A 20,099-nucleotide genomic window follows, 5' to 3' on the forward strand; every position below is an offset into this window, starting at 1 on the left:
CTTTGGCCTCTTTTTTTTTCCAACTGACTTGATAGCATGGTTATTGTTTCCTCTATGCGAAAACTATTTTCAATGTTAAATGATGCGACAAGTAACAGTAAATCACTTGTACAATTTGAAGTCTAAGTTTGATACTAGAATGAGAGGGTGATATCGATCCATAGACTTTATTTTCTAACCAAAAAAAGAAAAAAAAAAAGAGAGAGTCCAGGTGCATATTTATGTACAAAATTCAATATCTGCACCAGTCTACATAAATACAAGCGAATCTAATTTGAAGGGAGAGGGCGAGGGTTAATTGTATTTGAACTATTAAAAAGCTGAAATGTTTGACTATTTTTTATACAATTGCTAATGTCCATTCAGTTGATGTTGAATAAAGCCAATATCGTTTGAATAGTAATGTATTGGTTATCAAACACGTTCTGTATGTCGATTGGAATCGTTCTGCATCAATTGGAACCAAGTCTGCTACTCTCTGACACGGGTAGAATAGACCAATGAACAGTAGAAACAGAAAGATCATTTCAGCATCTGATTAGGAAAAGAAAGAAGGACACAAGTCAATTCGATTTCACAAGGTCTTTTCATACTTGCTCTTGTTTTCACAGACTCTTATCCCTCCTATACACTGACACTTTGACTCAACCTTCTTTTTTTATTCTGTCGTTCCAAAGAAACATTTTTCTTTGCAAATTAAATGTTCTTTTAAAGTGAACAAGTGTACAGTTTGAAAGAAGGGTGTGAACCTTTTTTTTTTAAACACAAACGTACTTTGCTTAAAAGAAAGCCAGAAGGGTTATTGAACCGACTGCTGAGTTCATTGTAAAGTATTTCACTGACAGTGGATAGAGTGTCATGAAATAAGAGCAAGAAAGATTTTTTTTTTTAAAAAAATGAAAGAATGAATCAGCATTTAAACTTCAAAGCCTACTGAAGCACAATTTAATGTCGATGGACAACCCAACTGTCTCATGGCGTACTGCATTAAATCGGAGAATTAAAAAATCCAAGTGTTGCGATCTCAATCATTTTATAAGCCTTGCTTTTATCGCACTTGAGTATCACGTGAAAAACGTTGGCCCTTTATCCCTTTTGTTAAACTGATAATAAACATGTTTTTTAATAACAATAATTTGAAATCAGCTGTGTTCATTTTTATTTAAAAAAGTGCGCGCAGATGTAGAATAAAACTATTCTATTCTTTTCACGTGTGAGTGTGTGTCGATGTACTCTCTCACTCACTTGTGTGTGTATCGAATAATAATAATAATAAAAAAAAGTAAAAAAAAAAAAAAAATTAAGTTTATTTTTGTTTCATCAAATCAGGTTATGAATACTTTTGTGATAAAGTGATTTTTTTTTTTTCCTTCTCTTTCTCTTTCTTTTTCTTTTTCTTTTTTATCAACTTGAAAACTATGGCAAGAAACCATAAACAAAATAGTCAGAGTGAGTTTAAAGGTTGATAGAATAAGTAGCTGTTTATTCATCTTGTTCTTTGATAGACCATCAACAAGAACACCAAAAGGAAGAAACAGTGGTTGTTCAAGAAGAAAAGGAACCACAAATTGTTGAATTACTTGAACAAGAAGGAAATAATAACAATCATTCAGCGACAACGACAGCAACCAAGCCGACGACGACAAGATTTGTTTCACGTGTTTCATCTATTCCTGTTGTCCATGATGGCTTATCCACCGTACAGGCGATTGCTAACAAGACAAGTTTAGGTCGATTAGCTCTTTCTACTGCAAATTCTACTTTGACTACTGTCTCAAGATACTCTCAACCTAAATATGTTCAATCCTATTATGAATCTTATATACAACCACGCATTGAAAAGGCTGATGCTTTTGGATGTCGCTCGTTGGATATCATTCAAACCAAGTTTCCTGTGGTCAATCAACCTACAGAAGATATCCTAAAGACACCTTATCAAATGGTGGATGGTATGAAAGTAAAGATTGACTCTACTTTTACACAACCAGCTCATCAAGTAGCCAAAGAGGCCAATAAACGTTTTGGTACGGTGGTTGATAACGTAGAGGCTGTCTTGAATCGTTATTTACCTCCTTCTTCTCCTGATGAAAAACATCAAGAAGAACAAGAGGTCAATCAAGCCATACGTGCCTACTATTTACTGAACGAAGCCACCTTTCGTTTATCCCAACATGTTCAAGAGCAGGTCAAGACCACAGCCGGACACATTCCTCGTTCACCTTCCGATCTTGCTCGTCTGGCCGAGACCTCTGCCCTGATTCAGAGAACGACAGCCAACATTCAATCTCTGCAAGCTTCACTGGCCCTGTATGCTCAGCAACGTTTACCTTCTACCGAACGGATCCAGATCCTTCAAGTGACCAGTCAAGAGAGACTTCACTACTTGACCGGACAGGTATCGACTCAGCTGCAGCAAGTCATGGAGTATCTCAAGGCTCAATCGACTGAGACACCCGAGTGGTTAAAGACCAGGGTGTATTCACTGGTTGAGATTGCTAATAAGCAAGTGGACCTGGTTCGTACAGAGTATGCACGTGAGGATATCTCTTCTATTGACAAGGCCAAGAATGTCGCTCAGGGACTTCAATCTCAAGTCTTGCCTGTCCTTCAAACCATTCAAGCTCAACTGAATCACTACACTCAACTGGCTCGTCAAAGGGCCTCTCATGACCTCAAGGTTCCTTTTGAATACCTTGGTTTAAGTCATGCTCCTAAATTGGCTCAAGCCCAATAATAATAAAAACAATCTCCAGTCTTTCCACATTCTTTCTCTCCCCCCCCATTTTATTTCATCTTTTGATTGGCACACACCTCATTCGTCCTACGTCATCCTTTTTGTCCTTGAGCTGACTCTGATTTTATCCTGGGGGGTTGCCAGTCCCTTCAATTTTTTTTAGGAAAAAAAAAAATTGTTCTTGCCCTTTTTTTTATTTGAACTAAACACTCGAGGGATACAAGATGATGTTCACTGTTTCTCGCATTGCTCGCCCTACTGCTGCTCCTGTCAGGTAAGGTTGAGAAGTTTTAGAGAAAAAAAGAAGAAGGGAAATTAAAGAGGTCGATATAGTCAAGCTGTCCAAGCTCGTAACATGGCCACTTTGAAAGAAAGTAAATAGAATTCAACCATTTGACAACCAAAGGAAACTAAACGCCACTTTTTTTTTAAAAAAAAAAAAACATAGTTCAACAACGTTTGAAGTCTGTTCAAAATATTGAAAAGATCACAAAGTCCATGAAGATGATTGCCTCCACCAAGGTCACCAAGGCTCAACGTGGTATGGAAGCCGCTCGTGCTTTCGGTGCTTCTTCCAATGGTAGGATTTAAAAAAGAGAGAGGGGATAGATGATTAAAGGTTTATGTAGCTCTTTTCACCAATGCTGAAACCAAGGCTGCTGAGGATGCCAAGAGTCTCTATATTGCATCTTCCTCTGACCGTGGTCTTTGTGGTGGTATTCACTCGAGTATCTCCAAGGCTACGCGTCGTGCTGTTGCCGAATCACCCGAATCCGCTTTGGTCATTTTGGGTGATAAGCCCAAGGCTCAATTGAGTCGTGTTTTACGCAAGAACATTGCCATCACTTTCAACCAAATCGGCAAGAACATTCCTACTTTTGAAGAAGCTTCTTCTATTGTGGACGTGATCAACGCTCAAGGTGTCGAATACGATACTGCCAACATTGTGTATAACAAGTTCAAGTCTGTGATTGCCTATGAAGCCGAGACAATCCCTGTTTATTCTGAAGCTACGTTCAAGAACTCTCCCAACTTTTCTGTTTATGAAATTGAAGATGATGTCCTTGCTAACCTTCAAGAATTCAACTTTGCCAACAGTATCTATTGGGCCATGGTCGAAGGTCATGCTTCTGAAATGTCTGCTAAGCGTACTGCTATGGAGAACGCGACAAAGAATGCGGGTGAGATGATTGGCAAGTTGACAATGACTTATAACCGTGGTCGTCAAGCGGTTATTACCAACGAATTGAGTAAGTGTTTATAAAATTAGAGAGATTTGAAATGCTCATTTTATTTTGTAGTTGATATCATCACTGGTGCTTCTGCTCTTTAAATAATTAGAGATTGTTTCAACCAAAAAAAAAAAAAAAAAAAAAAGCAGGGAAACATGTTTTGTAATAAATTTCTATTGACAGTGTCGTCTTATTTCATATGATTCTTCCCTTGCCTTCTTTTTGTCACATGAAGATGATTCACAGGTTTCATCACGTGGCATAAAATAATGATTGTCATATGTTGTAGACAAGAGAAAGAGAAAGAAAGTGTTGTATTCGGCTTTTTACCTTTTAAAGGATGTTTATTGGATGATTTTCATGTGAAATGTTGATTAAAAAGTTGTAGAATGAATAAAGAAGGGAATGAGTGGATGGAAATCATTAAAAGTGTGGATCATACGAGGTAAAGCCGATGTTATCCGACTGGGAGAATCTCTGACGATTTTTTATTATTCAAAGACAGATTGAATGTTACTTTTTTGCATGTGTTTGTGATTTGGTTTATTACATAAGAAAGTAACAAGGTTTTTATGTTTAAAAAAAGTAGAGTGATCAGTGGGGTGAACAATCAAGGTTGCTTACTCACGCGATAAAATCAGATTTTATATAAATCATTCTCTCTCTCTCTTTCTCTCTTTCTCTTTCTTTACGACGGATTGATCTCTTTCTCTTTTTAATGAAAAACGACACTCAACCTAATCATGCATCACTCGATCCATCTTATTTTTCTGATGACAAACAAGACATGAACAGTCGATTGGATGACTTGACATCCTCTTTTGTGCTCTTATCAGAAAATGATTGGATGACAAGCATTCCTTTGGATCAACCCTCTTTTTATTCATTTCACACCTCTGAAGCCTCCATCAGTCCTAGTTCTTCATTTGATCTACCTACTCCTGACCTTGGATTCTTCTCTCACCGACCCTCACTGGATTATCTTTCAACTTCTTCTTGTTCTCCTCCAATCGATTTCAATTTAGAAGATCATCTCTCAATGATGGATGATCCTGTCAAACCTGATCCTCTTTCTCTCTTTAATCACTCTCCTTCTTTATCCGTAAGTTCATCATCCAATAAAACAATCTTCTAATCCATCATCCTAGGAGGATCATCTCTATTTACCGCCCCACCCTTTTAATCACACCCTTCATCATCTATCCAAACAAGAATTAATCGAACGTGTCGTCCGATTAGAGTCCGAAAGAAGCCCTCAACCGATCGAATCCAAAAGACTCTCTCTTCAAACTATCTCCATTCCACCTCTTGTCACAAAGAATACAAAATCAACTGAATCTTATCACTGTCAGTGGACATCGTGTGATGCTCAAGCACCCACATTAGAAAAACTCATGGTTCATATTTGTAATAATCATATTGGCAGTGGCAAGGTAAATCAATAAAGTCAATGATTGTCACTCAATGATTTTATGTAGCCAAGTTATTATTGTGAGTGGAAAGATTGTTCAAGAAATAAGAAACCGTTCATGAAGAGACACAAGATGCATAATCACATCAGAACTCATACGGGAGAAAGACCGTTTGTATGCAGCGTGATAGGTACACATCCCCTCTCTCTCTCTCTTTCTGTTTCTCATCTTCTCTTAGGCTGTCATAAAACTTTTTCTAGACCAGATTCACTCTGTACACACATCAAGACCCATTCAGACAATCGACCTTATCTATGCTCTATGCCTGGTTGTGATAAAGCTTATTATCATTCTAGATCCCTAAGAAAACATATCAAATCAACACATATGAAACATTCAAAATCAAACAAACATATGCCTTCATCCATCTCACATCCATCTATGCCTTACTATCATTAACTACATTCTTTATTTATTTACATAAAAATAGTTTCTCTTTTCTTAATTTCATCTGAAATAAGCTTGCTTTGTTTCTTCAATGTATTTCGAACGAAGCACATAAAGTTGTTGTTGAAATTGACTTTTAAGTTTCTTCATCTCTTCTAAATATTTCGCTCCCTTGTCTTTCAATATCTCTCTAGCAATCGTCACTTCTTCTGGACCTAATCTCACACGTTAATCTCACTTTATCTCTCTTTCTTTCTTTCTTACTCAAACCATCGGGTGTTCTTGTCCTATTCACAATGAATTCACCAGGTGAGAATATAGCCTATTATCATCATCATCAATATCTCATCATCCTTATTTTCTTTTTATCTTACATTTTCTAAAAAATCTGCCAAGTTTGGGCTTAACAGAGGACGACTATTGACAGTGAAGTTTGGCAGCGCATTAGGAACAGGCATCGTATTAGGAACAGACATCGCACTAGGAACCGACATCGCACTAGGAACCGACATCGCACTAGGAACCGACATCGCACTAGGAACAGGCATCGCACTAGGAACAGGCATGGTAGTAGGAATAGAAGTAGGAGCAGGAGCAGGGATAGAAACAGAAGGAGCAAAAGACATGGGGCTTGTAAGAAGAGTGACAGACGTGGTAGGAGCAGAAGAAAGAGGAGCATGTGGCGAGAGTTGTGTCAATTGAGTTGTGGGTATATTGGATTCATCAATATCTGCATCAGAACTAGTGTCCATATCTGAAGGGCTTCGTTCCTCATTTCTTTCTGTCATTTCGGAAACACCTGCTGAAATACCGACTGTCTGTTCAAAGGGCTTTGCTGTCGCTTGAAACTGACTGTGTGGTAATTGAATGGTCGATCGATATTGGTATTCAAAAGCACCTTTATAATCAATGAGCCATGAGGCCAAGTTCAGGGCAGCCAATCGGTTATTCATCATACTCTCCTTATCTGATCTCACTGGCCACTGATTGTCCTCGAGCAACAGCGTCTTGGAGCGTTCACCGCATTTGGAAAAAGTCAGCTGGCTTTCCCGCAAGAACTTGAAGGCTCTCTCTTCAAGGGATCCGATGGTCACAAGCCAAAGGACATGAGGCTTTTCGGTATCGTTTCTCTTCAGGCTCAAGAACGTTCTCAGGTCACTCTCGATGGTGATGTCCATACAAAGAACCAAATCAGCCAAAGGTTTGAACAGTCCACTTTCAGACAACCTCAAGTTTTCTTCACTCTTTTTCGTCTTTATAAACACGCCATATTCACCATCCCACTCATCATCAAAGACATTACCTATACGAGTACAAGCAAAGCCCAAGTCTTCTCGTATAAAATCATACATGCACGTCTCTTCATTCATGCCTTCTGTAAGCACCATGATGACCAGCTCTTCATTCTTCAAATGATCCAAAAACTCTTTTAAAAACTGCAATTTTCCAGATATTTTCCACACGTCCTTTGCGTGGTAATCAGACAAGGTGAAATTGAGACAGTCGATTGACTTGCGAAAGTCCGATAGATAAAACGTCGCATCCGTTCGCTTGGCTGCGGCCGCGATCTTGTCACATTCTTCCGCTTGTTCCGCTGTGGCAAAGACCGGGACCATCTGAGGAAGATACTCATAGAGCCTGATGTTCGTCCCCTGCTCGTCCGTTTTGCGTACAGTGTCCTTTTCTGCAAACCATTCGTTTCTGTAAGGCTCTGGGCTGGCTTCAGAAGCAGTCGTCTCTTCTTTTGATCTTTTGTCAGCTTCTGTCGTCTCCACCGCTGCTTCGGCCGTTCGGTTGACAGGTGCTGTCGTCGAGAAAAGTGATCTTTGCAGCGTAGGAAGCTCTTGTTCTATCCTTCTTCTTTTTTCTCTATAGGACGAGATATCAACAGTCAGCAGAGGTTCTGAGGCTGATTCAACATCGTTTGAAATGGATAATGATCCAACAGAAAGTAATCGAAGCGCGTTCTCTTCCCCTTCTTTATCCTCCTCTTGTTGATATCCTTGCTCTCGTTGATCGCCCTTGAAGACATTAAGCATGCCTTGTATTGTTCTTTTCAGCTTCAATTCTTTTAGTGGATCATCACTGCTCAACTTTAATAACTCTCTTTTTATTCGTGCTTGTTCATCCAACTGATTTTTAATTTCTTCTTTAGATTTAGCAATGATGGGGTATATACGCTCATTTTCCTTGTCAGTTGAGAAAAGTGGTTCAGACAAGATCATATTTAGTAGGAAAAAAAAAAAAGAAAAGAAAAGGAAAAAAAAAAAAGAAAAGAAAAGGAAAAAAAAAAAAAGAAAAGAAAAGGAAAAAAAAAAAAAGAAAAGAAAAGGAAAAAAAAAAAAAAAAAAAAAAAAAGGTGGGGATGTGTGACCTGATTTATTGAAGGGTAAAGTCAAATGGTTTGAATGCAGCTTTAAACAACCCGACTTCTTTCTTTTCTTCTTCTTCTGTTTGTTGACAAGTCTTCCAATCTTCTCTTTCAGGCTTTCCTAAAATATGAGAGACAACCAATCTAGATGGAATAGAGTTGAGTACAACCAACTGTCTATTTACTGCTTTTTTTTTTTTTTTTTACCTGCCGAATTGTAAATTAAATCTTTCCTTGGGCTTTATGATATGAACAAGAGTTTTTCCATTGGGCATATCCAATTTGAAATAAGGGATCTCTGGATTGTTCTATGTTTTGTAAGGACGAATGAATGAATCAATCATAAACATATTATAAAATGGGTTATCTTACAGGTACTTGATCAGTAAAATCCATTCCCAACATCTCCCCTTGTTCTCTTGCCACCTGCTCTACAATATCGCATTTGCTATTTGGAATAGCTACAATTTGGATGTGTGCATGGCTCATGCCTCTGAAGGATTCTCTCGAGATTTCAAAGGAAAGCAAACTGTGATTGTATTGTTCAAACATCTTTCTAAATGCACTTTTGTATTTCTCAAGTTCAGCAACAACTTCAACTTGAGATTCTAAAGGAATTTTTCCAAAGGTAGGGTAGTGTGTTATTGGTATAATCAATGCATGGCCTGAACCTGGTACTTTGCAATCTTCATCTTTTGATGAAAAAAGGGGGCCCTTTGCTAATGCCACATAAAGTTCATTTCCTATCGAGGCCACAAGGTGCTTTTCAACTTTGGGATTAGATAAACAAAACCAGCATGAATCCACTATTGAAAAAAAAATAAAAAATGAGATGATGTCTCCTTTTCTCTTCTATTTTTTTTTTTTTTTTTCTTACATGAAGGTTGCTCATAATTAGCTCGTCGCTGATTTCTCTCTGGGCAGTCCTTGATATAATGACCAGGTTGTTTGCATATGTTACATACATAGCTTTCGGGTGGTTGACTGGAAGCTTCAGGACAATCTTTAAGGTAATGTCCAGGAACATTGCATCGTCTACAGACATAGTTGCCTTTTGGTACATCTATCTTTGTACGTTTTTGCTCTTCACCCCAAAAGAAGGATCCGTTGTTTTCGTCTTCATGCTTTCTCTTGCTGCCAAGTAATGAGGTAAATGGACAGTCAGTTGTGTTTTCCGGTACTGATTCTAATGCTTCAAGAGAGACTTGTGTCATAGGAGTCAAGTTGAAAGCATAAAACCACTGCAGAAAAAAAAAAAGAAGTCGGATGTTAGTCACTCTATTCTGTTTTCTTTCATATACATGTTTACTCTTTGTTTGTCTGTATTAAAAGCATCTCCAAGACCAATGAATCTTGTTGTATGTTTTGCTTCTCTTTCATCAGGACCGGCCAATCCACTTTTGATGTTTCTGTAAGGCTCCCTTTCATAAAATAGGTTTTGTGATGCTGCAAAATGATATCTTGGTTTTAAAGCGGCGGCTAACTGAGCCGTATGCACTGACATCTTTGACTCGTCCAGAGTAGCAACAGGCGACTCGCTAATATTCTTTGGCCACTCACAAGTCAACAAAAGATCAATGCCTGGTGGTGATGAAGCAGGCATTTTTGTCCGGCATAATTTCTCGATATCGTCCTTGGTATATTCAGTCAACTTTGTCGAGTTATCGTCGGTGGGTTGAGTTCCAGATAAAAAGGCAATCTTCATATCTTGTGCTGTGGTTAAGATGCCTCGCTTTCCAAGATAATAAAGGTTGGTACAAACCTCACCATCGGTTGTTTCAATGTGGTTTTGAATGCGTGCAGGGAAAGGCGTGTTTCCAGTAATGAAGTAAGTAGTTAAAGAAACTAGATTATGCAAGTCAAAAACAGTGCAAGATGATAAGTTAATCCATAGCCCATTTACCTTCAATTTTTCCATTTATTAAATCTTCAATAACTTCATTTTCTGTATCTGAAGCAAAAAAGTCACCAATGCACAAATGAACATCAAATGGGCCGTATTTTTCATGAATCTGTTTTGCCTTTGTAAACAATTCACCGAATTTTCCATTTGTTGAGCCAGTAACAAGTCTATTATTGATATAAATTAGTTAATAAAATGAGTGTTTACAGTGTTCTGGCTTTTTATTACACTTTAATGTTTGACATTTTTACTCAAAAAAAGAAATGCATTTTTCCTGCTACTACTTTTGTGCAATTTATAAGCCACAATTTAAATCCCAGTAGAGGGTTCATAAAGTGACGTTAGACGAGTATTTCTGTATTTTTTTATTTTTTCTCTTTTTTTTTTTTGTTAACTAATTGGAGAGGAGGAAGAAAAAAGGCAATACAAATATGTTTTTATATAACCTTACGATAAGTCCAACAACAGCTATTAACCAGGCAATTCACGGCAACTTTTCTGGCACTAAACAGCAAGAAATTATTGTAGCACGACAAACACGTTTAGAGCTATTAAAACCTGACGCAGCATCTGGAAAAATACACACTATCCTTTCTCACGAATGTTTTGGATTAATTCGTAGTATTGCTCCATTTCGTCTTACTGGTGGCAGCAAAGGTATGTATTTAACGAGACGTGTATTGAGTATGTGTAATGTACTTACGCATTACTAGATTTCATCGTTGTCGGCTCCGACTCTGGCCGCATTGTAATCTTGGAATACAATCCAGTAAAGAACATATTTGAAAAGGTACATCAAGAAACATACGGAAAAACAGGATGTCGTCGTATTGTACCTGGGCAATATTTGACTGCAGATCCTAAAGGTCGAGCTGTAATGATTAGTGCCACCGAAAAGCAGAAATTAGTTTACATCCTCAATCGTGACTCTGCCGCCAACTTGACTATATCTTCTCCTTTAGAAGCTCACAGAAGCCATGCCATCATTCATCACATTGTCGCGGTGGATGTCGGTTTTGAAAACCCAACCTTTGCTTGTCTTGAGGTTGATTACGCAGATGCTGATACTGATTCAACAGGCGAGGCCGCGCAAAATGCAGAAAAAATTCTGACTTACTATGAATTGGATCTTGGTCTGAATCACGTTGTTAGAAAATGGAGTGATGTTGTGGATCGTAAAGCTAATCTGTTAGTGCCAGGTTAGTTTGAAAAAAGATAGTAAAAGCATAGAAATATTCATTGTCTGTATAGTACCCGGTGGAAATGATGGTCCTTCTGGTGTTTTGGTTTGTACAGAAAACTTTATTGCCTATAAGCACCCTGATGCAGAAGAACTTCGCATTCCTATTCCTCGTCGTGCTCAACCATTAGAAGATCCAAAGAGAGGTATTATCATCATTGCCTCTGCTGTACATAAAATGCGTGTTGATAAAAAGACGCAATTTTTCTTTTTATTACAGTCTGAAGAAGGCGATTTATATAAGGTGACCATGGATCATGTACAGGGTACCGTTCAAGGTTTGACAATCAAATATTTTGATACAATTCCTCCCGCCATTTCTTTGTCTATCTTAAAAAGTGGATTCCTCTTTGCAGCAAGTGAATTCGGCAACCAGTAAGTGAGAAAATTTAAGTGTTATGCTGATTTTTAATGTGTTGTTAGTCGCCATTATTTCTTTGAAGGCCTTGGGGATGACGATGACGATGCAGAAATCTCTTCTGCAGTCTATATGGAACAGGAGACATACGAAGGAGGAATACCTCTAGTTTACTTCAAACCACGACCCTTAAAGAATCTTTCGCTTGTAGATGAATTGGAGTCGATGGCGCCTTTGATGGAATCAAAAGTGCTCAATTTGGCAGATGAAGAAACCCCTCGTATCTATGCTATTTGTGGTAGAGGTGCACAATCTACCTTTCGTATCTTGAATCAAGGTGTTGAAGCAGCAGAGCTTGCCGTGAGTGAGTTGCCAGGTAACCCAAGTGCTGTATGGACTACCAAATTGAGGGCAGATGACCAATATCATGCCTATATCGTTGTTTCTTTTGCTAATGCGACACTTGTCTTGTCCATTGGTGAAACAGTTGAGGAAGTCACTGATACTGGCTTTTTGACCAATGCACCCACTCTCGCCGTTCAACAAATAGGCGAAGATGCTCTTGTTCAGGTCCATCCCCACGGTATTCGTCATATTCGTGCAGATCGCCGTGTTAATGAATGGAGAGCTCCTCAAGGTCAAACCATTGTTGAAGCAGCTACCAATAGCCGACAGATCGCCATTGCTCTTTCAAATGGAGAGATTGTCTACTTTGAAATGGACAATATGGGACAATTGAATGAACATCAAGAGCATAGACAGATGTCTGCATATATTACAACTTTGGCTTTGGGAGAAGTGCCTGAGGGCCGTGTACGAGCTCGTTATATTGCTGTTGGTTGTGAAGATCAAACTGTTCGTATCTTGAGTCTTGATCCTGATTCATGCTTGGAACCAATCTCAATGCAAGCGCTTCAAGGCGTTCCCTCTAGCTTGTGTATTATTGAAATGATGGACACTGGTATTGAGCAAGGACATGGCACTCAGTATTTGAATATTGGTCTTAGCAATGGTATCTTTCTTCGTACTATTCTTGATACAATTACCGGTCAATTATCCGATACCCGTGCTCGTTTTATTGGTGCCAAGAGCGTAAAATTATTTAGAATATCTATTCAAGGTCATCCTGCTGTTCTGGCTTTGTCTACTAAACCATGGGTCAGTTACACTTTCCAGAACAGACTTTATTTGACGCCTCTCAGTTACGAAATGTTGGAACATGGTAGTGCATTTGTTACTGAACAATGTCCTGAAGGTGTAGTAGCAGTAGCAGGAAATACATTAAGGTAAATAAAACAAATGAAAAATGTACTACAGACTGACTGCTGTACAGAATCTTTACAGTAGAAAAACTTGGTAATATCTTTAATCAAGTTTCTATTCCTTTAAAATACACGCCTAGAAAATTCGCTCTTCATGCACCTACACGCACCTTTGTTGTTATTGAAAGCGACCATGCAACATTCTCGCCTAGTGAGAAAGCCAAGGGAATCATAGAAAAGGAAAACGAAGGGTTTGAAATCGACGATGACATTACTAACCTTGACCCACTTCAATTTGGCCATGTACGCAACGCTGCTGGAAGATGGGCAAGTTGCATTCGTCTTATAGAACCTTTTGAGGGTAGAACATTGGAAACTATTGAGTTAGAAGACAATGAAGCTGCGTTCAGTGTTGCCATGGTCCAGTTCCGCCAGAATCCTCACGCTACAAACTCATCTGAACAATTTGTGATTGTTGGTACGGGTCAAAATGTGAATCTTTCTCCTCGCTCGTGCACCTCAGGCTACCTGCATGTCTACCGAGTTGTTCAAGGTGAACAAGGGCAACTCCGTCTTCATTTTATTCACAAGACACCCATTGATGATGTTCCTTATGCAATGTTGGCCTTCCAAGGTCGACTTTTGGTAGGCGCAGGCAAATCATTGCGTATTTATGACATTGGTAAAAAGAAAATGTTGAGAAAGTGTGAAACAAAGAGTATTCCCAACTGCATTGTTTCACTGCACACACAAGGCCACAGAGTTATAGCTACAGATGTACAAGAATCAGTTCACTATGTTATATATAAGCATGCAGATAACCGACTTGTTGTATTTGCCGATGATACAATTCCTCGATGGATGACAGGCTCTACAATGGTAGATTACGAGACTGTAGCCGGTGGAGATAAATTTGGTAATTTTTTTGTCTCTCGTTTACCTGGATCGATATCTCGTGAAGTAGATGAAGATACAACTGGTAATCGAATCTATCATGAAAAAGGCTACCTTCAAGGAGCTCCAAATAAGGTATGTTTGAATATTATAAGGCTGAGGTCATTTTATTCAGTTGTGTATGGTAGATTGACAGTTTATGTGAATACTTTACTGGAGATATCATTACATCACTTCATAAGACTACACTTTTATCAGGAGGCAGAGAAGTTGTATTGACGACATCATTCCTTGGTGCTATCTCTATTTATGTTCCATTTTTATCAAAAGAAGATGTAGAATTCTTTCAAATGCTTGAAATGCACATGCGTGCGGAAGCACCTCCACTTGCTGGACGAGATCATTTACTTTATAGAAGTTATTATATTCCTGTCAAATCGGTTATTGATGGTGATTTGTGTGAACAATTCAATACACTAGCTGCAGAAAAGAAGCGTATGATTGCCGAAGAGCTTGATCGTTCAGTAGCGGATGTTCAAAAGAAAATTGAAGATATGCGTATTCGTTCTGGTTTCTAATAAGGATTTTGTACAAAAAATAAAACACTTTAATAAAAAAAGACTCTCTTGTCCGACTATAAAGAAACATACATTTTAAATCATTAGAATAGCCGGATATGATAAAAGAAACGAAATATGTCAACTTTATATGTTATATGCTCCTTTATTGGTAAAGTAACCTGATTTTGGAATATCATTATCCAATCAGAAATTCGAATTTCAATATATCTGTAACTGGCTCAAACCAAACTATTTTTTTTTTTTTTTACTTTATTTAAAAAATCAAATGAATGGAAATAGAACAATAGGAGCAACTGCTTTAAAGCGTCTCATGACTGAATATAGAGGTAAAACAAATGATTTATTTTATTTTTAGTACTCATTTGTTTTTCTTTTTTTTTTTGGAATAGAGCTGACTGTTAATGCACCTGAAGGCATTACTGCAGGTAAAAATCTAACAAAGCAATACACTTTGTAACTTACTCATAGCTCTATTCAGGTCCTATTGATGAAAACAACTTTTTTGAATGGGAAGCATTAATTGCGTAAATATTATAATGACAGTATAGTTGTAGTTTTTAACTTTTTACGTAGTGGACCTGAAGGCACACCATTTGAGGGAGGATTATTTCCAGCAACACTCACTTTTCCAAGAGATTATCCATTGAGCCCGCCTACAATGAAATTTACTTGTGAATTCTTTCATCCAAATGTATATCCCAACGGCACTGTTTGCATCTCTATATTACATCCACCAGGAGATGATCCAAATATGTATGAAAGTAGCTCAGAAAGATGGAGTCCTGTTCAAAGTGTTGAAAAGATTTTATTGAGTGTAGTTAGTATGTTAGCTGGTAAGTTAAAAAGAAGATTGATAGTCTATGAGAGGAATTAAATCACTGTTTATAGAACCCAATGATGAGAGTGGAGCTAATGTGGATGCTTGTGTAAGCTTTGTGCATACACCTTTGATAAACTGATTAATTTTTTTTTTCATATAATAGAAAATATGGAGAACAGACAGAGAACTGTATAATCAAATCGTACGAGAAAATGCATTGAAAACCTTAGGATTACAGTAAAAAAATACTTGTATGTGTATATTGTATCTGTTGATTGATGAGAATATCAAACACAAGAGAACAAATATCTATTTTCTAAACCACCATTTATAACAAACAAATAAAGCCTCTCGGATTAATAATAAGAATGTCTTGCGATCGAATGAATAAATCAATAGACACGTAAATAACTTTGATTGTTGTAGTTTAGATGAGAGTCCTGCTAAGTGAAAAGGGTGCTTAAAATATTCACGATATTGATGAGAGCTGCACAAGATTCAGTGCTAAGTAGACTATGTTTTTAATTTCAGTTTAGTCTTTTGTAAAGTAATTGCTTTTTTAAAATACAATAAATGGCATGCTATTGAATACTGGATATGAAAGAGGTATATCTCACTATTTCTCCCTTCTCAAAAAAATGAAAACTTGAGAGATAAAAAAAAAAAAAAAAAAAAAAAAAAAAAAAAAAAAAAAAAAGAGAGAGAGAGAGAGAGACAGCGAAAGTGTTTATAATAAACTATTTGCACTGTCAAAACTATCAGGATTTAAAAGATTAAGCTAGTAAAGAGGCCATGAGATCATATAAAGTCAATAAAATTTACTTACTGAGTGATAACTATTCATGTTATCATTTTGTTATGGTAATATTCACAGTTACCAAATGCATCCCTACAGATAAAAATACCATTTTTATGATATCGAAAGTATAAGCATTCATTAATGTGAGAGAAATAAAAATAAGCTGCTACTGGCCTTTTTCATGGCAAAGTTCCATGTCCTTCAATTCATCAGTTCTTTTCACAATCTGGTTTGTCGGATTTATTAAATTCCTCATAAAAGAATACGCGTATTGCTTGTTCTCTAGTAACATTGATGTTCATTCCGTTTGTTTTTTTTTTATTTGGTGTATCATATGATCCATTATCCAATTCATTATCTAGTCTATACAGCTTCTTTTTGTATCTGATTCGCTTATCACTTTTTTTTTTGTAATATTGTATCTTATTGTTCTGGATTAAAACTTTACAAATGAGTTTGAATAAGAATAAAACCTGATAAGCATAACTATTTCAAACAACCAAGTTCCAATTTAACCTCCATAATCTACTGCTAACGATAATTTGTAATACTTTTTTCCTTGTATATATCAAACCATATCGATCGTTACTGTCTTTTATCATTTTATCTTAAATCCTGTCCAAATTAATATAAATAGCCTTGAAATCTTTGGCAAAAGTATTTGAATTCAAAACTATTATTCTGTTTCATTGTTTCTTTTTGGGAAAGTTGGTAGAGGCTTTGGATTGTAGCTTTAATTTCAGCCAACCCTTCAGATGAAAAGTCATTCGATCAGACAACATCTCCAAGATTGAAAATAAGAGAGTGGACAAGGTGCTTGTAGGCACAAGAATGAACAAGTTTTTCTATCTTCTTTTCGGTGACACTTTAATACTCAACTTTCATATACTGCTTCTTGGGAACGACGAGTACATTGCAGCAACATTTTCTTTATCTTTTCATGTCAGCTTGTACTGTTGCTGTTGTTGGAGCTGCTGGTTGTTGTTAATTGTGTCTTAGTAGTAATAGCAGTAGGACTGGAGTCAATCGGATAATTCGTGGTAAATATAATTTCATCAAATTCAACTGTGCGTAATATGGTGGACACTAGCTTTTGGATTGGCAACTTTTTTTTTCAATAATGTGCCAGTTGTCTTTGGTCTAACTAGCTTTCAAATTAAGGGCCACTACATAGCTAATAAAATGTTACTTCCATAAATCCTTTAAGATAATTTTCAGATGTATATGATAGTATGCGGCGATTATGGTACCTTTGAGACCCATCGCAAAGTCTGATCATGTGGATAGAGAATTTTTGTCTGTGACTTCTTGTAAACAGTGATATATCTCTGAACAGCAAAGCATAATGGGTTTTTAATTCTTATGCAAAAGATTCAACAAAATATTAGTTATCATCTTAATATCTATTATCAGCAATGTTTGGTATTATTTTGTGAAGTCTCATTAGGTTTATTTGGTAATAAGCTTATTGGAGTTATTTTTGAATGATTATCACACAAATAAAGTCTTGGTGCCCGAAATTGAAAAGAAACAGTTGACACAAAAATTCGTTGAAAACTACAATATTTATGATTTTTTCAAAAGCTATGATTATAAATTCTTCATTCTCAACACTGAGCGGTGAGAGAGTCACATGTAATTCCAACCTAAACCTGTGTGTGGGTAAAATTAAGTTTATTGTTAACAATTTGCCTTTTGAAGCTTTCTAATATTAGTTGCTCATGGTCAAATTTGATTTTGTTATCTCTTTTGTTAGTATAAACACACTTCTTTGCATTTGTTTTTAATTGAATTCCTTTTTTTTTTGATACTTAACAATGTAATAAAAATTAAAATATTTTAAGTAAATGAGTTTAAATAAAGGGGAATAAAACATTGCTGCATAATCATGTCATATTAACGTTACAATTTAAGAACACAAGTATTTTTTTGGAGAAATGTGTTTTAATTTTTTTTATAAGAATAGTCTCTCTGTTTCATCCTCTTCTTATGCTGATCTTCCTCTTTTTTTTGAAGGGGGAGGTTCAAGAGTATTATTAGATTATGGATCCTTCCCAAAAAAAAAAAAAAAAAAAATAGACAAAAAAATAAACAAAATAATGATAGTAGTTTCAACAAAATTGCATGATGTACTTTGAAAAAAATAATGCTTTATCTTGAACTTTTGTCTTATTTATAAATGCAAGCTACTTTTTTAATATGAAGCAACTTCAGTTTGATACTAGTAAAGCTGAAATAACAGTAAGCTTTACAGTCTATTTAATAGAAATACCTTTTTTTGAATAAAAGAAAAACAAACCAACAAAGAGAAAATGTGGTTCCGAATAAAAAAAAATGAAAAAAGACGCATTTATTTATTAAAAGCAAAATACACGAGAAAAAAAAAAAAGAAAAAGATGGGTGCTTTGAGTCAGGGTTATAGCTTTTATTTAAAAAATTGAAATATTCCTTTAAAAGATCAAGTAGGCTTTACAAATCAATCCATTTTGAAGATATATTGATAAAAAAAATTCAATCACAATCACCATGATAAACGTCTTCTTCTTTGGCCGTTGTATCCTAGAGTCAAATTTACACTGCAACTACAAGTAGTTTAGATCTTATTATATTTTGTTTCCGCATAAAAATGGCCGTGCATATAGTAATTAGATCTTATAGTTGACTAAATTGGTATATGCGAAATTAGCTCATAGTATTTTAGCAAAAAATAAAAAATAAAAAAAAGGAAAAGTCAGAATAGAGAATTCTAAATTAAATAAACAGCCAGTGGAATTCGAGATTAAAGGAGTAGGTATAGAGCATCACTTCTATTTAGATTTTCCTGCTCTTCAATGTTCTGTATAGAACATCAACATGATTAGAAAAGAAAATATATAAATATACACAAGGATCTTTGACTAGTGGAATTAAATACGCAAGGTTATCAACTAACAACTGTACTATGAACTGCAAGCCAGATTGACGGACGTACAAAGGCATAAGTTTGTATTTTTATAAATTTATTATATTAATATATTGATTAAAATAAAGTGCTCGTTGATTGTAGGGCGATTCTTTCAAGCTTAGGTGTATTTATGTAAAATACTAAAGTAGAAGAGACATATTGTCAACTTTTCCGCGAGATTATTTATGGAAATATGCCTATCTTTACGAAACATAGATAAAGCTATCATGAAGGTAAAACTAAAGATAAAATAAAATGCTTTTTTATATATAGCCACTTTTTTTAATCTATATTACTTTATGTGTACGTGTTTTTTCTTGATAAACTATGGATTTATGTGTAGACAAAGTCTTTCGGTTACTTTTGGTTTTTTTTTTTTTTTTTTTTTTTTTGGATAATAGATAAAAAATTGAGAGAAGAAAAACATGGAGGATTGTGATGTACGCTATCTATATTTCAATTTATATGGTGGAATCGAGAATTGTGCTCCATTTTAATAACATCAGTAATATTTGATTTACTGAAGAAGAGATTTATTACACAAAAAAACAACCTGGGATTTTACATTCAATAGTTCTAATGTCTTCAGTTCAAGTGAATACCTTAATGCTTTTTGAAGCAGCAAGTGCTTTTATTTCAATTTTTGTAGCATTTTAGGAACCTTTTGCAAAAGACAGCAAAAAATTTAAACAGCATTATCTTGTATTAATCCTTGCGAACTCTATCTGCTCTTTATATTTTATTATACAAGTATAGTATTCATTTTTTATCGTCAGTGTTATTTAAGCTGGGTACGACCGCTTTTAATAACTCGCCATCATCTACATAATTACCACAAAACTAGATGGCTATGAGATTTGAATTTGGTAAAGAAATTTGAAATGACATTAAAGCATAAATTGACTTATTTGTGTCAGCCAGCCCTTCTAAATCAGCTTACTTTCATATGTTGCTGTATAACACTTCTTTTTTGCTCAGTTTTTAAATAGATTTCTATGTGTCTTGATCACAGATTTGAACAAAACGTTGAAAAATATATTTTGCATCTAATGGTATGATGGAACTCTGCGATATAATTTTGAATCTTGATGAGAGTTAGGAC

The 20,099-nt window shown here is 36.0% G+C and overlaps 7 protein-coding genes across 7 annotated transcripts; 5 read left to right on the top strand and 2 right to left on the bottom strand.

Moving 5' to 3' along the window:
• Window positions 1–1,418: 1,418 nt before the first annotated feature.
• On the top strand, window positions 1,419–2,734 carry RO3G_06169 (uncharacterized protein; the record flags this gene model as incomplete). The annotated part of the gene is made up of 2 exons (XM_067660759.1): window positions 1,419–1,449; window positions 1,506–2,734. The coding sequence occupies 2 exons, from the start codon at window positions 1,419–1,421 to the stop codon at window positions 2,732–2,734; spliced, it is 1,260 nt and encodes a 419-aa protein (XP_067516860.1).
• A 227-nt stretch (window positions 2,735–2,961) lies between these two features.
• Window positions 2,962–4,067, top strand: RO3G_06170 (ATP synthase F1, gamma subunit; the record flags this gene model as incomplete). The annotated part of the gene is made up of 5 exons (XM_067660760.1): window positions 2,962–3,008; window positions 3,068–3,108; window positions 3,183–3,314; window positions 3,364–3,984; window positions 4,036–4,067. 5 exons carry the CDS (start codon window positions 2,962–2,964, stop codon window positions 4,065–4,067), a joined length of 873 nt encoding a protein of 290 aa, XP_067516861.1.
• Window positions 4,068–4,753: 686 nt separating this feature from the next.
• RO3G_06171 (uncharacterized protein) lies at window positions 4,754–5,461 on the top strand (the record flags this gene model as incomplete). Its single annotated transcript, XM_067660761.1, has 3 exons — window positions 4,754–5,068; window positions 5,115–5,373; window positions 5,445–5,461. The coding sequence occupies 3 exons, from the start codon at window positions 4,754–4,756 to the stop codon at window positions 5,459–5,461; spliced, it is 591 nt and encodes a 196-aa protein (XP_067516862.1).
• A 424-nt stretch (window positions 5,462–5,885) lies between these two features.
• On the bottom strand, window positions 5,886–7,864 carry RO3G_06172 (uncharacterized protein; the record flags this gene model as incomplete). The annotated part of the gene is made up of 3 exons (XM_067660762.1): window positions 5,886–6,040; window positions 6,090–6,147; window positions 6,200–7,864. The coding sequence occupies 3 exons, from the start codon at window positions 7,862–7,864 to the stop codon at window positions 5,886–5,888; spliced, it is 1,878 nt and encodes a 625-aa protein (XP_067516863.1).
• Window positions 7,865–8,204: 340 nt separating this feature from the next.
• On the bottom strand, window positions 8,205–9,799 carry RO3G_06173 (uncharacterized protein; the record flags this gene model as incomplete). The annotated part of the gene is made up of 5 exons (XM_067660763.1): window positions 8,205–8,340; window positions 8,404–8,504; window positions 8,569–9,002; window positions 9,074–9,437; window positions 9,506–9,799. 5 exons carry the CDS (start codon window positions 9,797–9,799, stop codon window positions 8,205–8,207), a joined length of 1,329 nt encoding a protein of 442 aa, XP_067516864.1.
• A 731-nt stretch (window positions 9,800–10,530) lies between these two features.
• Window positions 10,531–14,431, top strand: RO3G_06174 (uncharacterized protein; the record flags this gene model as incomplete). Its single annotated transcript, XM_067660764.1, has 7 exons — window positions 10,531–10,756; window positions 10,813–11,298; window positions 11,351–11,508; window positions 11,560–11,714; window positions 11,763–12,983; window positions 13,031–13,988; window positions 14,042–14,431. The coding sequence occupies 7 exons, from the start codon at window positions 10,531–10,533 to the stop codon at window positions 14,429–14,431; spliced, it is 3,594 nt and encodes a 1,197-aa protein (XP_067516865.1).
• Window positions 14,432–14,744: 313 nt separating this feature from the next.
• Window positions 14,745–15,705, top strand: RO3G_06175 (ubiquitin-conjugating enzyme E2; the record flags this gene model as incomplete). Its single annotated transcript, XM_067660765.1, has 7 exons — window positions 14,745–14,760; window positions 14,824–14,859; window positions 14,913–14,958; window positions 15,008–15,267; window positions 15,323–15,360; window positions 15,418–15,491; window positions 15,681–15,705. The coding sequence occupies 7 exons, from the start codon at window positions 14,745–14,747 to the stop codon at window positions 15,703–15,705; spliced, it is 495 nt and encodes a 164-aa protein (XP_067516866.1).
• Between the last annotated feature and the right edge of the window lie 4,394 nt (window positions 15,706–20,099).

Source organism: Rhizopus delemar, genomic scaffold, assembly GCF_000149305.1.
Source record: "Rhizopus delemar RA 99-880 supercont3.4 genomic scaffold, whole genome shotgun sequence".
Lineage (NCBI taxonomy): Eukaryota > Fungi > Mucoromycota > Mucoromycetes > Mucorales > Rhizopodaceae > Rhizopus > Rhizopus delemar.